The 17,894-nt window shown below is 43.5% G+C and overlaps 1 protein-coding gene across 1 annotated transcript in view; it reads left to right on the forward strand.

The window, feature by feature from the left end:
• The window catches only part of LOC140190728 (2'-5'-oligoadenylate synthase 3-like), a 100,845-nt gene extending 82,951 nt beyond the window's left edge, over window positions 1–17,894 (forward strand). The window contains exons 18-22 of the mRNA XM_072247544.1: window positions 5,381–5,678; window positions 7,209–7,384; window positions 8,625–8,875; window positions 10,859–10,991; window positions 16,743–17,894. Of these exons, the coding sequence (XP_072103645.1) occupies window positions 5,381–5,678; window positions 7,209–7,384; window positions 8,625–8,875; window positions 10,859–10,991; window positions 16,743–17,231 (1,347 nt within the window). The 3' untranslated portion in view covers window positions 17,232–17,894. The remainder of the gene's footprint in view (window positions 1–5,380; window positions 5,679–7,208; window positions 7,385–8,624; window positions 8,876–10,858; window positions 10,992–16,742) is intronic.

Consider the following 17,894-nt stretch of genomic DNA (forward strand, 5'->3'; position numbering starts at 1 on the left):
TGAAATAATGCCAGGACCAGCTTATTGGCTCAGGGTGTCTGACCCTCCAAGGGAGGAGTTGAAAAGTTTGATGGCCACAGGCAGGAATGACTTCCTATGACGCTCTGTGCCGCATCTCGGTGGAATGAGCCTCTGGCTGAATGTACTCCTGTGCCCACCCAGTACATTATGTAGTGGATGGGAGACATTGTCCAAGATGGCATGCAACCTTGCTGCACAGCTACAGGTTAAAAGATATGACATTGTGGCCATCACCGAGTCATGGCTAAATGATGGATGTGATTGAGAGCTGACTATCCAAGGATACACAGTGTATAGGAAAGATAGGATGGTAGGTAAAAGGGGTGGCGTGGCCCTGATGGTAAGTAATGATATCAAATTAATAGAAAGAAGGGACATAGGATCAGAAGAGGTAGAATCCTTATGGGTAGAATTAAGAAATGGCAAGGGTAAAAAGACACTAATAGCTGTTATATACAGGCCTCCAAACAGCAGCCGGGATGTGGGCTACAAGTTGCAGCTGGAAATAGAAAAAGCGTGTCAGAAGGAAAATGTCAAGATAATTCTGGGGAATTTTAATATGAAAGTGGATTGAGAAAGTCAGGAAGGTAGTGGATCTCAGGAGAGGGAGTTTGTAGAATGCCTACGGGATGGCTTTTTGGAGCAGCTTGTCCATAAGCCCACCAGGGGACCGGCTGTTTTGGATTGGGTGCTGTGTAACGAACCTGAGGCAATTAGGGAGCTGGAGGTAAAGGAACCCCTTGGAAGTAGTGATCATAATGTGATTGAGTTCAGTTTCAAATTTGAAAAGGAGAAGCTGGTATCAGGTGTATCGGTATTTCAGTGGAACAGGGAAAATTAAAGTGGTATGAGAGCGGAACTTGCCCAAGTCGATTGGAAAAGTAAGCTAAATGGAGGGACGGCAGAGCAGAATTGGATGAAATTCCTACAAGAAATAAGGAAAATGCAGGAAAAATATATTCCAAGAAAAAAGAAAATCATGAATGGAAAAATGGCACAAATGTGGCTAACGAGAGAGTTAAGGCAAATATAAAAGCAAAAGAAACGGCGTAGAAGGAAGCAAAAATTAGTGGGAAAAATGAGGACTGGAAGACTTTAAAAAACTTATAGAAGGAAACTAAGAAAGTCATTAGGAAAGAAAAGATGAATTATGACAGGAAGTTGGCTATTAACATGAAAAAGGATATTAAGAGTTTATTTAAATATATGAAGAGTAAAAGAGTGACAAGAGTAGATACGGGACCAGTTGAAAATGATGCTGGAGAAATTATAATGGATAACAAAGAGATGGCGGAGGAACTGAATGAGTATTATGCATCAGTCTTCACAGTGGAAGACATGAGCAGTATACCTGATAGCCAGAGGTATCAAGGAATAGAATTAGGTACGGTCAAGATTACTAGAGAGAAAGTGCTTGGGAAGCTAAGTGGACTAAGAATAGATAAGTATCCTGGTCTGGATGAGGTGCAACCAAGGGTTCTGAAGGAGGTGGCTTTGGAGATTGTGGAAGCATTGGAAATGATCTTCCAGGAATCAATAGACTCTGGCATGGTTCCGGAGGACTGGAAGGTTGCAAATGTAGTTCCGCTATTTAAGAAAGGAAGGAGGCAGCAAACAGAAAATTACAGACCTATTAGTCTGACATCGGTAGTTGGAAAGATATTGGAGTCAATCCGCAAGGACGAGGTTATGAAATACCTCGAGGTGCATGACAAGATAGGCCGAAGCCAGCGTGGTTTCATGAAGGGAAGATCCTGCCTCACCAACCTATGGGAATTTTTAGAGGTAATCTCGAATAAGCTTGACAAGGGAGAGGCTGAGGATGTTGTGTATTTGGATTTTCAAGAGGCCTTCGATAAGCTGCCGCATATGAGGCTGCTTAATAAGATGAGAGCCCATGGAATTATAGGAAAGATATTGAAATGGGAGGAGCATTGGCTGATAGGCAGAAAGCAAAGGGTGGGAATAAAGGGATCCTATTCTGATTGGTTGCCGGTTACTAGTGGTGTTCCACAGGGGTCGGTGTTGGGGCCGCTTCTTTTTACGATGTATATCAATGATTTGGATTATGGATTAAATGGTTTTGTGGGTTTGCGGATGACAGCAAGATAGGTGGAGGAGCAGGAAATGTTGAAGAAACGGAAAGGTTGCAGAGAGACTTAGTCAGTTTAGGAGAGTGGGCAAAGAAATGGCAGATGAGATACAACGTTGACAAATGTACGGTTGTACATTTGGGAAGAAGAAATAATCGAGCAGATTATTATTTAGATGGGGAGAAAATTCAAAAATTGGAAGTGCAAAGGGACTTGGGGGTCCTCGTGCAGGATACCCTACAGGTTAACCACCAAGTTGGATCGGCAGTAAGGAAAGTGAATGCTATGTTGGCACTCATTTCAAGAGGAATAGTGTATAAGAGTAAGAAGGTGTTGATGAGGCTCTATCGGGCACTGGTGAGACCTCATTTGGAATAGTGTGTGCAGTTTTGGGCCCCCTATCTTAAAAAGGATGTACTGATGTTGGAGAGAGTTCAGAGAGGATTTACGAGGATGATTCCTGGAATGCAGGGGCTAACATATGAGGAGCATTTGTCGGCTCTTGGACTGTGTTCATTAGAGTATAGAAGAATGAGAGGGGATCTCATAGAAACATTTCGAAAGTTGAAAGGGTTGGACAGAGTAGATGTGGAAAGGTTGTTTCCCTTGGTGGGTGAGTCCAGGACAAGAGGCCATAGTCTTAGAATTAGAAGGTATCCAGTTAAGACAGAGATGAGGAGAATTTTTTTTAACCAGAGGGTCGTGGATTTGTGGAATTCATTGCCACATACAGCTGTGGAGGCCTGATCATTGAGGGTGTTTAAAGAGTAGATTGACTGGTATCTAATTAGTCAGGGTATCAAGGGATATGGGGAAAAAGCCAGAAATTGGAACTAGATGGGTGAATAGTTTAGCTCATGGGGGAGCTGCGGAGCAGACTCAATGGGCCAAATGGCCTACTTCTGCTCCTTTGTCTTGTGATCCTGTGAACTTAGACAGCATCCTCTTTTCAGACACCACCGTGAGAGAGTCCAGTTCCATCCCCACAACATCACTGGCCTTACGAATGAATTTGTTGATTCTGTTGGTGTCTGCTACCCTCAGCCTGCTGCCCCAGCACACAAAAGCAAACATGATAGCACTGGCCACCACAGACTCCTAGAACATCCTCAGCATCGTCCGGCAGATGTTAAAGGACCTCAGTCTCCTCAGGAAATAGAGATGGCTCTGCCCCTTCTTGTAGACAGCCTCAGTGTTCTTTGACCAGTCCAGTTTATTGTCAATTTGTATTGCCAGGTATTTGTAATCCTCCGCCATGTCCATACTGACCCCCTGGATGGAAACAGGGGTCATTGGTACCTTAGCTCTCCTCAGGTCTACCACCAGCTCCTTAGTCTTTTTCACATTAAGCTGCAGATAATTCTGCTCACACCATGTGACAAAGTCTCCTACCGTAGCCCTGTACTCAGCCTCAGCTCCCTTGCTGATGCATCCAAGTATGGCAGAGTCATCTGAAAACTTCTGAAGATGACAAGACTGTGCAGTATTTGAAGTCCGAGGTGTAAATGGTGAAGAGAAAGGGAGACAAGACAGTCCCCTGTGGAGCCCCAGTGCTGCTGATCACTCTGTCTGCAGGCACACATACTGTGGTCTGCCAATTAACCTCTGCACCTGGCTATGGGCACCCTCTTCTACATTTTCGACACCTGTAATAATTGAATCGCTCTACTTATAGGATGACCAGCTGCTGGTGCTATTAAAGACAGCAGTAGCCCTTTTATTGAGAAAACTGTCTCGGTAACCATGTGTCCTAACATTCCAGAAGTTAATTCAATATCCTCTGGTCTGATAAGAGTCCACTGGCATAGAAGTGTAGTTGCCTTGTCTACTGTGCTCCACTCCTTTTGGGGTTTAAATTCCATTCAGTAAGAGTGGGATACCCAAGTTGAACTGCTGCTGTTACTCAAATCCATGGTGATGCATCATGCTCAGGAGAAGCATGCCATGTTCTCAGGGCATTATCAATTGCATGTTGGGACGACAGGCTTCTTAAGGCACCCATCTCTTCGTTAGATAGGTTCCCTCTGGTACCCCCTCTTCCCATATTCTCAATAACCTTTATGCAGCCAAGGGCTCCCCAGTCTTTTGTCTCTATCTTTCCTCTAAACTTGCTAATTCCTCGTCGTAGAATTCTCTGAGCTGTGATGTGTCGAAGGTGTCCATTACACCATCCCTCACACATTCCTGAGCCTCCTCCTTGGCCCCACCCCCTGAGAGGAAGAAGCAGTGTGCCGATGCCCCCCGTGGCTGGTGTGGAAACGTGTAATCACTGGCCTGGTCCCTACTGTTTTGCACTCACAAGGGAGAATGCGATCATCACAAGGATTAAGCAGAGGTGTTCACTCTTCCCTGTCCCCCTCATTTTCATCATCCAGCCTGGTATCCCCATCTCCCAGCCCCACAGTAGGATCATTGCCCTGTCTCAACATTGCTTGAACCTTCACAGGATCAGGTTCCCAATGGGCCCTTCGAGCTGCCTCTACATTTTGTATTTTCATTAGCCGACACGCTATCTGCAAATTCGTATCTTCAAACTTTGTAGCCCTACTCCGAGCAATCAATAGTGATTCTCTCAGCGCTGACTGAGATCTTCCAGCAGAATCACTTAGTGCTGGTTGCAGGGACCATAATACCGTAAGACATAGGAGCAGAATTAGGCCATTCAGCCCATCGAATCTGCTCCTCCATTCCATCATGGCTGATACTGTATTCCACTCAAAACCCCATACACCTGCCTTCAGGTCATATCCTTTGATGCCCAGCCCGATCAGGAAACTATCAACTTCTGCTTTAAATATCCCCGCGGATTTGGCCTCCACTGCAGTCTGTGGCAGAGCATTCCACAGATTCAGGATGGAGTTATCAGCACAGGTCTTCCCGCTCCTGTTTTACTTTTTTTTAATATAAAAACTGTATCTTCAGTGAGTATGAGGCTGGATGTTTTGCCAATAAAGTACAATAACCTGCTGTCAGTGATCATTTATGATCATACGCATAGAATATCTACTTCGGGAAAAAATTGTGGACATCCCATCTGATTGATGATTTCTGGAAAAGGGGAATATTTGGATGGAAAGCAGCTGAAAAAATAGCCACTGTGTGTAATTGTGAAAACAAAGTAACAATGTAAATGGACTGTAATCCCATGACTATCAATAGTGAAGCTAATAAATGGAGGTCATTTGTTTGCATCATATATCTGGAATGGAACTGTCTGCCACTCATTGTAATAATCAGAAATAATTAAACATTATTGTTTTTGACAGGGTGGGTCATCGGGGAAAGGTACAGCCGTAAAACAGAACTCAGATGCAGATCTTGTCGTCTTTCTCAGTTGCTTCAAAAGTTTCCAGGACCAGAGAGACACCAGGCTTGAAATTCTCGAGGGAATTCAGCAAATTCTGGAAGAATGCTCCAGAAGCATTGCCTATGAGATCCGTGATATTACTATCACCTCAACAAAGCAAAGCAGCATCCCACCAAAATCTCTGAGCTTTGAGTTGAAATCAAAGAAGTCTTCAGAGAGTGTGTCATTTGATGTTCTGCCGACCTATGATGCATTAAGTAAGAACTTGCAGCAATGTTATCTCACCTATGTTTATAAGTATTATTAAATCTGAAAGGTAACTTTAATCTTTGTGTAAGCTCTAGAACAATTGTCCTCAACCTGTGGTCCATGGACCCCTTGGTTATTGCTTAGAGTCTATGGCATTAAAAAAGGTTGGGAAATACTGCTCTGGAAGGATGGGAAGAGTGGAGCTTGTTTGATTTTCTCCCTTCAGTGTCTCTTTTCTGGTTCATGGCTCAGATCATGGGACAATTGAGTTCTATATTTAGTTATTGCTACCTTTACTCAGGAAGAACACACTCGGTGGCCACTTTATTAGGTGCCTCCTGCTGTAGCTCATCTACTTCAACGTTCGTTGAGTTGTGCGTTCAGGGATGCTGTTCTGCACACCACTATTGTAATGTGTGTTTATTTGAGTTACTGTCACCTTCCTGTCAGCTTGAACCAGTCTGGCCATTCTCCTCTGACCTCTCTCATTAACAAGGCATTTTCACCCACAGATCTGTTCCTCAACTCTCGCCTCCTGCAACTTCGGGGTGACTACTTCCCTGTAACTCTGATCGATTATCTCCTCACTCTCCCGTACAAGCCAAAGGTCACCAAGCTGCTGCTCCAGTTCCCTAACACGGTCTTCCAGGAGCCGCAGCTGGATGCACTGCATGTAGGTGTAGAACCCTGGGAGACTCTGGGTCTCCCAGGACTCAACATCCAATCAGCATGAAGAACACACAACAGCCATTCACTACACTAGGTACAGCCAGAGGAAAAAGAGGAACCTGAACAGAAACTCACCCAGAGCCAACTCCTCTTTCAATCCGAAGTCTCCTTTGAGCCAGCGCCTGACTCTCCTACATTCACCACTAGCCTAATCCCAACAATGGCTGCCCCGACAATTGCTGCCCTGACAATGGTTGCCCCCGCTTGTCCCTTCTGTACTTTGAACATGCGTTGCCGACCTGCGAGAAACCTGCCCCTGCCACTGATTGAGCTGTGGGAAATTCCCGAATAACCTCCTCTCACCTCCGATGCATGCCCTCTACTATTATAGACATTTCAACCCTGGGAAACAGATACCCCCTGACTACTCTGTCTGTGGCTCTCTTAAGCTTGTAAACCTCTATCAGATTTCCCGTCCGCCTCCGACACTCCAGAGAAAACAACCCAAGTTCATCCAGCCTCTCGTGAGAGCACATCCTCCAAACCCGGCAGCATCCTGGTAAACCTCTTTTGCATCCTCTCCGAAGCCTCAACGTCCTTCCTATAGCGGGGTGACCAGAACTGTGTGCCATATGTTAAATGACAATAGTTAGCAGCTTGGGCTGAGTTACCTCCTTGTCCCTTGAGGAACGCTATGCAAGCTAGCTAAAAAAATTTGAGAACCTTTGGATTATAAATCATGAGATTTACTAAACTGGATGGCAACAATACAGTGCAGCACTATGCATCGCCTGCCTGGTTTCAGATATATTAACTGCACTGTGATTGTCATCAGAAATGTTGCTCGTTAACCATTTTACTCCTTACAGAGGGACAGTACAACGCAAATGAAGCACATTGTGAATTGATCAGATTTCTAAGCAAAAACAGGAGCACAGATGGTGAATTTTCTCCCTGCTTTACTGAACTTCAGAGAGCATTTGTGAAGAAGTATACTTCAAAAGTCAAAGATTTGATCCGCCTGCTGAAATATTGGTACATACTGGTAAGTTACTGGAGAACAGCATCATTCTGAATCTTTCTAATACCAATATAAACAGACAGCTTGTTTAATATCCAGCTTCCACTTTCTTCAGAGGCTCTCCTGTGGAGGCCAAGTCAAAAATCAGAAAGAAAAGTAGTGAGGTAATGTCCCCCTCCTCCTTCACCATTCCCCAGTCCCTCTCTCACCTTATCTCCTTGCTTTCCCATCACCTCCCTCTGGTGCTACCCCCTCCCTTTTCTTTCTTCCATTAGATTCCCCCTTCTCCTGCTCTGTATTTCTTTCACTAATCAATTTCTCAGCTCCACTTCACCCCTCTTCCCCTCCTATCATCTTGTGTTTTTTCCTCCCCTCCCCCCAGCTTCTAACTCTGACTCCTCATCTTTTTTTTGCTAGTCCTGATGAAAGGTCTCAGCCGGAAACGTCAACCATACACTTTTCCATAGATGCTGCCTTACCAGCTGAGTCCCTCCAGTAGACCGCTTGGATTTGCAGCATCAGTAGATTTTCTCTTGTTAGTGAGGTAGTGTTCCTGGGTTCAATGTCCATTTAGAAATTGGGCAGTAGAGGGGAAGATACTGTTCCTGAATCACTGAGAGTGTGCCTTCAGGATTCTGTACCTCCTTCCTGATGGTAACAATGAGAAGAGGACATGTTCTGCGTGGTGGGGGTCCTTAATGATGGACGTCACCTTTCTGAGGCACTGCTCCTTGAAGATGTCTTGGATACTACGGAAGCAAGTGACCATGATGGCGCTAACTAATTTTATAACTCTCTGCATCTTACTTTGATCCTGTGTAGTAGCCCCACACCCATATCAGATGGTGATGCAGCCAGTCGGAATGCTCTCCACAGTGCATCTGTAGAAGTTATTGAGTGTATTAGATGACAAACTCCTAATGAAATTTAGCCGCTGTCTTGCCTTCTTTATAGCTACATCAATATGTTGGGACTAGGTTAGGTCCTCAAAGATCTGTAGATGGCAGCCTGAGCCTCAGGATATATTTATGAGGAAAATTAATTTTAGATGTAGCAGTTTGAGTGATGGAAATATTGGATTAAGGGTTACACAAGGATTGTTGAATGGATATTTTCATGTCATTGTTGATCTGGGTGTGCCCAAAGCATGTATCTTCCTCAAGACAAATAACAAAGGATTAAAATGTAGAGACAAAAATACAGGATCGGAGGGAGTATATTTAACATCATTTATTTATTTATTTTTGTCAATAACTTTCTCTAGTATGTGAAGCCACGGAAGTCAGAGTTGAGAGCTGGAGCACGACTGCCACCAAAGTATGCCCTAGAGTTATTAACTATCCATGCCTGGGAACAAGGTAATCGCAAGGAGAGTTTTGACACGGCTGAAGGATTCCGCACAGTCCTGGAATTGATCTGCAGATATCGGGAACTCTGCATCTACTGGACTGACTACTACGATGTCACTAATGGATCCTTGGCAGAATTTTTAAACAATAAACTTCGTGACAGGAGGTAAGATGCATGACCACAATTCACACTGATAATTAAAGCTACATTTTTATTTTAGTTAATGTTCCCTTTCAAATTCCTGTACAGACAGTTCTAACAGAGAGAAAAAAATAATCATATCATAATAAAAGATGCTTCAATGCACTTCAAATGTTCCTCAATTCTAAAGTAGCCGGCATTGTCTCACCTTGTTGAAGTGATTAAATTCCAAACCGTCACCTTCATTTTCACTTCTCACCAACACCACAACCTACCCTCCACCACCGCACCACACCCTGCATCTACAACCTCTCCTAGCCAGTGAGCCAGTCCCCCTTCCGTTCCTTTTCCACCAGTGGTAATCCTTTCAGTCACCTAAAAGGGTTCAAGATTGGGAGATTGCTTTGCCGAACAGCTAAACCCCTTCCGCCAGAAAAAGCAGGATCTCCCGGTACCCACCCATTTTAATTCCACTTCACATTCCCAATCTGATATGTCTATCCATGACCTCCTTTACTGTTGCAATGAGGCCACACTCAGGTTGGAGGAACAACACCTTATATTCTGTCTGGGTAGTCTTCAACCTGATGGAATGAACATCAATTTCTAAAACTTAAGGTAATGGTCCTCCATCCCTCACCATTCCCCATCCCCTTTCCCCTCTCTCACCCTTTCTCCTTGTCTGCCCATCACCTCCCTCTGGTGTTCCTCCCCTCTTTTCTTTCTTCCATGGCCTGCTGTCCTCTCCTATTAGATTCTGCCTTCTGCAGCCCTGTTTCTCTTTCACCAGTCAACTTCCCAGCTCCAATCAACTTCACCCTCCCACCTCCTGGTTTCACCTTTCACCTTGTGTTTCTCCCTCCCCTCCCCCAACTTTTAACTCTACTCTTCATCGTTTTTTTCTCCAGTCCTGCTGAAGAGTCTCGGCCCAACAGTTCGACTGTACTCTTTTCCGTAGCCTGGCCTGCTGAATTCCTCCAGCAGTTTGTGTGTGTTGCAAGGTTCAAAGGTTCATTTTTTTAAAGGACATATGCATTATACAATTCTAAGATTTTTCTTTTCCAGGTAGCTATGAAACAAGGAAAAACCATAGAAGTCATTTCAGAGAGAAACAGCAACCCCAACCCCCTGCACAAAAAAGAAAGGCTACACGATCCTCGATCACCAAAGCCCCCCTCCTTCCACACAAAATGGAACAAGAACATCAGTCCCCAAATCCCCCTTTTCCTGTAAAAAAACTTACAAAAACAACCTTACCTCCACTTTATGGAATTCTTCATATGTTATTCACTCTAATGTTACTTCTTTGTATCAATGAGTTTGTCCATTATCACTCAGATTTTATTACTGCTCAAATTGCATTTCCTCCTCACAAGACATATAGAAAAATACTGGTTAATAGTTGCAGAGATACAGATAGCTGCACGGAGTTTCAACACAGGAATTGGCTTCTGAGGTATTGAAACCCATCGTGAATCACACCATCAAAAAACCCTGGTCCTTGGTGTCCTCACGTGCAGGATTTTACAAATGGTGGATAAAACTCACTTCCAGTACAGCCAGTGACATGAGGGAAAAGAGCTTGTAATTGAGGACGCCATTTGCTGTACTTCAGTGTTGTTGCCTCCATTGGAGTCTAGGTTAAACCTGAAAGACAATAGGACAACTGAGAAGTCTACTGGTTTCCTGATGAACAGGGAAGAATATTAGGTCAAACTTAGTAGTTTTGACTAATCCCCTTCACACCACGATGGGCAACAAACCCTGGTCTTGCCAGCCAGTCAATAGCATCTTGTTCTGTGGTTTCCAGGGGTGGGCAGGTATTTTAGTCCTGAACTGAACTTGAGGGGCTTGGTCAAAAAGTATTAAATTTTCCATCAGTACTTCTTGGTGTATGCGTACTTTGAAAACAAATGGCATATACAGCAACTCCATGACATTTTCAATGAGATGGATGTCGAGCTGTTGAACTTACGAGGTCTTTGTTGAAATGGTTTTATTTTTCAGACCAATAATTCTTGACCCTGCTAATCCAACTGGAAACGTGGCTTCATCAGATGGCTGGGACGTGATGGAAAATGAAGCCAGGAAGTGCCTAAGAATACCTTGTGTCTCTAGTGTCAGGGCATGGAATGTCCAGGTAACTGGTTTAAGGAAATGATGAATGTGGAAAGACATTTACTTGCCCACTTCTTCCACCGCACCAATGCCTAGCTGTTGACAGATATCCCAGATTGCCCTGGCCATGGGAGAAGGTGCAGTCTGTCACAGGCCTTTGTGTTGTCCTTCAGGTTCATTTTCTGTCCATAGTGCTGAAAGTCACAACCTTGACCTTCCATGCTGCAGTTCTGAACACTGGTTGGACCTGTTACGTACCCCATAACTGGGTTGCCAAACCAGCAGAAATGGATCACTCAGTTGGCGTCTGGATTACTAGAACTAAGAAAGTTTTATTAAAGAAACAAGCAACACAGTACTCTAATCAAAAAAGGATAATAAATGCAACAGTTCAGCAATGATAAACACACATGTACACAGAATTAAGATAACAAGATTAATCAAGCTCTATCGTTGTTTAGGGGTAAATGACCAGTTTCAAAGTGACACAGTCTAGTTCAATTTAGTTCAGTTCACAGTAATCGTTGTCATGGCGATGGACAATGGGGGGGAGGAGAGAGAGCAAAACGAATGAATATTCAACACAGCTTCCACACAGACCTTTGCAGTCAATTTTCGGGCGAGCCCTTTGTGATATCATCTGAGGTCACCGACCATGACCGCTCCGTTTCCAGATACGACCGTTTCTCTGCGCTGAACCTGGCACCCAGGCAAGGGTGGACACACACCAGGTTCTCGCCGATCGTGCCTTTCCACCCTGAGCGTCTAAGGCTGATCCCGCGATCAGCCGTCCAAGAGCTTCCCACCGACTTGTGAGAGGCGCACCGCTTCCAGGGTCTCGTTACCTCGGGGTATCGTGTGTGTCCTGCCTTAGCGAATCTGTCCCTTTTTATCCCCCTGCTGGGGTATCGCCTGTCCATCACTTCAAACAGTTCAGGGTTCAAAGGAGGAGCCGCTCCTGACAGCTCTCCTTCCCCTTCATTACACATCTCCAAATGCTGCGCCATTGTTTTCCTTATCTCTCTCTCTCTCCTGAAGACAGGTGGCAGACCAACTGCTGATCACACAGGACAGCTAACATCTTATCTTTGTGTATTCTCGTCACAGACCCGAAAGTTGGTGGTGTAGTGGATAGTCCGGAGTGTTGTCAATGGTTACAGCATGACATTGATAGAATGCAGAACTGGGCTGAGAAGTGACAGATGGAGTTCAACCCAGATAAATGTGAAGTGGTTCATTTTGGTAGGTCAAATTTGAAGACAGTATATAATATCAGTGGTAGGACTCTTGACAGTGTGGAGGATCGGTGAGATCTTGGGGTCCATGTCCATAGGATACTTAAAGCTGCGGTGCAGTTTGACAGTCTTGTTAAGAAGGTGTATGGTGTGTTGGCATTCACCAACCGTGGGATTGAGTTCAAGAGCTGTGAGATAATGTTACAGCGATATAAGACCTTAGTTAGATCCCATTTGGAGGACTTTGCTCAGTTCTAGTCACCTCACTACAGGAAGGATGTGGAAACTATAGAGAGAGTGCAGAGGAGATTTACAAGGATGTCGCTTGGATTGAAGAGCGCGGCCTATGAGAATAGGTTGACTGAACTTGGGCTTTTCTCCTTGGAGTGACGCAAGATGAGAGGTGACCTGATAGAGGTGTATAAGATGATGAGAGGCATTGATCATGTTGATAGCCAGAGGCTTTTTTCCCTGGGCTGGAATGGCTAACACGAGGGAGCATAGTTTTAAGGTGCTTGGAAGTAGGTACAAGGGTGATGTCAAAGGTAAGTTTTTCACACAGAGCGTGGTGGGAGCATGGAATGCACTGCCAGTGAAGGTGGTAGAGCAGGATACAACAGAGTCTTTTAAGAGACTCTTAGATAGGTACATGGAGCTTAGAGAAATAGAGGTCTATGCGGTAAGGAAATTCTTGGTGGTTTCTAGAGTAGGTTACATGGTTGGCATGACATTGTGGGCCAAAGGGCCTATAATGTGCTGTAGATTTCTATGTTCTATGTTCTAATTGAGCTAAACAAAAGCCTAGAGAAGAAGGCACATGAGTGATAAACAGTTTTGTATGCACTGCAACATGTTCTTTGACCTGAACAATTTTTTTAGTGTTTGGGAATACACATGATCAAGGACAATATCTGAGAGTGTGAGGAAAGGAGAATTGAGGCCAAGAGGTACAGTCTGCCACCAGGCCTCCTGGTTCTAGTGTTTGTTTGTGTTGTCTTCCCAAGGTCTTGTCCACTGAAATCTAACAGTATTTACCCAGTGTTGACTTGGTGATCCTTCTAACCAAGACAGAAGTGAGCTCCTTCCTTCTATTTAATGCATCTTCAACCGTGCAACATTAAGAGTGTGGAGAGCTGAATGCCAAATTGGCAGCATCTGTCGAGCAGTCTGGTGAATGGCGCCTTGACAGTCTGTCGTGCCTTGTTCCAGCCAATGCTTCCAGTGCATATGTCAACAGTCACCCCACTCACCATGACACTCTAAGAGCTCATGTGAATATCGGCACAGGGCCACTCATTCTCTTGTCGTGTCTCATCTCCAAAGTAGAAGATCAAAACTTATGATTTCTTGTCTTGTCTTGTGCATCTTAGCCAGTGAAGAAGTTTGGACCCACTGCAACTAAATCTTTTTTGTGGAACTCTAATATGACGTTTTTGAACTTAGCATGTTCCCTTATAATATCTGCTGAAAAATCTTCAACGATTCTAATCATTTTTCCATCAAAGTCAATCATACCTTTCCAACGAGATTCACGAATTATACGGTCCTTTGTTTGAAACTCATGAAAAGCGATTAGCACTGAATGAGGTTTGCTTGTAAATATTCTGTTCCCAGGTATTCTATGCGCTCAGTCGATCATTGGTGTCGAATTGAAAATATCAGGAAATATCTGAACCAGAAGGTTTGCAAAAAATTCCGTAGGACAATCGCCTTCAGTTAACTCTTCAAGACCAAGAATTCATATGTTATTCCTTCCACTTCTGTTTTCTAAATCAATAATCTTCTGTCTTAGTTCGTTGTTAACCTTGGATTGTTTTTCATAAAGCTTTTGCAGGTCGTCCATTTTCTCATCCAGAATCGACAGGGTTTCTTCATTCTCTTTTATTCGTTTATCGTGCTCAGTTAGGATTTCTTGCATAGAATCCAGTTTTGTGCTTAATTGCTTAATTTTAAAGCCAAGTTGTTGAAACTCTTGGAGGATTCTTTTCTGAATCACTGCAATTCCTCGGAGGTTTCCTTTCTGTGGTTTTGCATCAATTCAATAATAGAATGCAAAACTGTAGAAGAATCTTCTTCTTTTATTACTTTCAGCAGTTCTCGTAGTCATAGTGTCAGATCAGGTTGGAAAGTAGGAAAAGTAAAGTAAACTAGGAGCGGCTGTACAAAGCTGTTAATCCATCCACTGCCAACAGGAAGTCTCATAAAAACTTTTGAATTAGGTTTTCATTAAAGGTACAATTATTTGGGTTGAATCAGAATGAAATAAAGCTGGTGATCAATGGCCCACTCCGTCTCTAAATGTCTCCAAATAGTGGTTTCCACTGAGATGCTCAGATCTTTTCAACATTACTGAACATTTGTGGAGAATGAGATAACACATTGGGAATAAAATGATGCTTATGTCAATGAGATGGAGCAACATGAGACGCATATATCACGTATTTATTTATTTTCTTTACGGCATGATCCCACCTGTTCATCCAGGTCTGCTGGTGTGACCACCTACCAATATAAAGGGTGATTCACCAAACTGGATGACATTTTATGTCTCAATTTACAGAAGAAAGTCATAGAAAAGACCACATAATCAGGCCCTTTGACCCATCGAATCCAGGCTGAACAATTTAAACCACCTAGTCCCAATAACCTGCACTGGGAACATAGCGCCCCCCCCCCCCCCCTATACCCTTCCTTTCCATGTGCCTATCCAAACTTCTCTTGTATGTTGAAATTGACTGGATATCTCCTCACACTGCTCATGGTCTCAACAAGTTCATATATACTCACCCCTGCCACATGACATTTCAAACTCTGGACTGCTTTAGCCTTTTAAGCAATTGTTCTGACATACATACACACACACGCACACACACACACACACACACACACACACGCACACACATAAACCATGCAAGGATCAATTCTATTATTTTTCAAACTATTTAATTATGTATGCAGACTTGTCCTAGTGGACTTCTCCATGAGGATACTAAATGGAATTGTTATGTCCTACAACTTCAAAACTTAAAACTAATTCAAAGGAAGACCCGGGAGTCTGGGAATGCGGGTCTAACTTTGTGTTTACCTTTAAACGAGGCAGGCACATACCACATGGTAGTGTTGTTGCCTGTTCGTCAATGGAACTAGGTTAAGAAATAAACTACGCAACTCATAAATAATCTAATCTTGCACTTTATTGTCTCTGTACAAACAACAATGTAACTATGTTGATCCCAGACCAACAGCTTAGAACATAAAGTCTACTGCTTCCTTGGTACCAATACTCACTCAGGCCACTTTTCCAATTTGTAACACTGAAATGGGGGATCTCCATTGGCCCAGATGATCGATTCTTTCTTCGCCCAGCCTCTGGCAAGGGGGCTCTTCCTTGCAATGGTGGGTCTCTTGGGAGAGTTATTGCTGATAGAACGCTCGAAGTTTATTCACCCTTACCAATTTAAAGATTGTATTCCAGTATCATTGGCTGTAGGTCATCTGATTAATCTTTAACCCAGATCAAGCCAAAAAAGTTCAGTTTTGGTTGATTTCTTTTTCTCGTACTCTTTGTGTTCGATTCATTCAGCTGCTTGACCACGACTGGTAGAAATGACTATAAAATTCAACAGAAAAACTGAGTTACAGCAAGTGAAATTAACAAGTATCTAACCTGTAACTTGATGATCACACCAAAGTGGGTTCCTTTTTTGGTTGTATCTTCAGCTGTGTAACATTAATGAGAACTAGTTTTAATATCATAGGCACATGTCATGAAATTTGTTATCTTTGCGGCAATGCAGTACATAATAGTGAAAATATGAACTACATTATGTGTGTGCATATATTATATCTTAAATAGTTGAATTAAGTAAGTAGTGCAAAAAAGAAGTTGTGGTGTAGTGTTTGTGGTTTCAATGTCCATTCAGACAGGAAGAAGTTGTTGGGTGTGACCTTCAGGCTTCTGTACCTCCACTCTGATGGTAGCAATGACAAGAGGGCATGTCCTGGGGAGGGGGGGGTCTTTAATGAAGGACGCCACACTTCTGAGGCATCGTTCCTTGAAGATGTCCTGGATACTACGAAGGCTAGTGCGCACGATGGAGCGGACTAATTTTACAACTCTGTGCTGGTTACCTAATCCTGTGCAGTAGCTCCCCTCCCCCACACCGCCCATACCAGACGGTGATGCAGTCAGCTAGAATGCTCTGTCGAAATTTGCAGGTGTTTTTGGTGACAGGCCAAATAGTGGAGTATGGAGCTCCAAATGAACAGCAAATCAGCGTTGTCTGCTGATTGAGACCATGACAGCCTATTCTACACTGTCCTAGCTCGCATTCCCATGGCACGCATCCACCCTCACTTCAGCCTCCACAATTTATTCCACAGAGTGCTCTTGGTGCAAGTGTAGTTTTGCACACTAACGACACCCATAACTACCTTTCAAGTTGTCGTTTCCCATCTCCCTCTTTTGTTTTCTGTTGCCTATGAAGTATAAAATGAACATATTTTACCTCTGCCCATTTTTGTTTTGTCTACCTCAGCCAGTGAAGACATTCCGAGTCACGGTGACGACCCTGAATTGTAACCCGTTACAGCAAAATGCCAGCATTTACAACAAGGTCTCTGAGATTAAACGCGGCATCCAGGAAAAGTGGAACATCCCAGCTCTTCAGCAATGCCTGCTATTCAAAGACACCATTCTGGAGGATAGGATCACCTTGCTGGATGCCAAGATCTTCTTTGATGCAGAAATCCAGCTGGTCACCCTGAGTGTAATTGTCCGAATAAACGGGCGTAACCTGACAATCCAGGTTTTGCCAAGTGACAAGGTTTCAAGTTTAAAAGATAAAATTGAATCCCTGGAGCGAATCCGGCGAAGCCAGTACTACTTAACCTTTCAATCAATGCCGCTTGAAGATGAACGTACACTGCAATCTTATGGCATTAAGCAAAATTCTACCATCCTTGTCAACCTGAGATTGCGTGGTGGCAGTGAGATTCAACCTTCTAATGCAGAGGATCCTAACTAAACAGTTTGAAAATCAATGGCAGTGATAAAGACCTGAATTAGTTTTTTCATTTAAGGAACTATTGGTTAATTACCTTGGTCGAATCAACATTAACTGTAACTGATGTGAGGTAGGAACTCTTGAAACACATATTCCATATTGTGTTCTTTTTGATGGAACATAACCCAAGTTAGCTAACGTAACCAATATCTGCTGATGGAACTGGGGGTGATTTGGAAGCTTGGATGACTTATGCATCTTGGGTACCTTGTAAGGCACAATCCAACCCCCCTCGGACCTCACCAAACCCATGTGGACACTTCTCCCACGGTGGACTTTAAACTCTGGCAAGCCTTAAGCTTGTCCACAACTCTCATCTCTTACACCACACACGTACAAAGTGGATTGACGTGCCTATTGATTTTTGAATCTATTCAATTATTATGAATTTTTTTTCTCAAGGCACTTCTCTTAAGCATCATAAATATAATGACTTGAATCGAGTAAAAGATTTTTCTGCGAATCCACATCGGTACAACGTGAAAAATAGCAGCCATTGGCTGTACGGCAGGGAATAACCTTTGCTCAAATTATCTGAATAATATTAATTTAATATAATGTAAATTCTATTTTGTACCGTGCGAAATTCGGCAGTCAATAAATAAAGCTGTTTTAATGTTTGAA

The sequence above is a fragment of the Mobula birostris genome, chromosome 31 (genome assembly GCF_030028105.1).
Source record: "Mobula birostris isolate sMobBir1 chromosome 31, sMobBir1.hap1, whole genome shotgun sequence".
Taxonomy (NCBI): Eukaryota; Metazoa; Chordata; class Chondrichthyes; order Myliobatiformes; family Myliobatidae; genus Mobula; species Mobula birostris.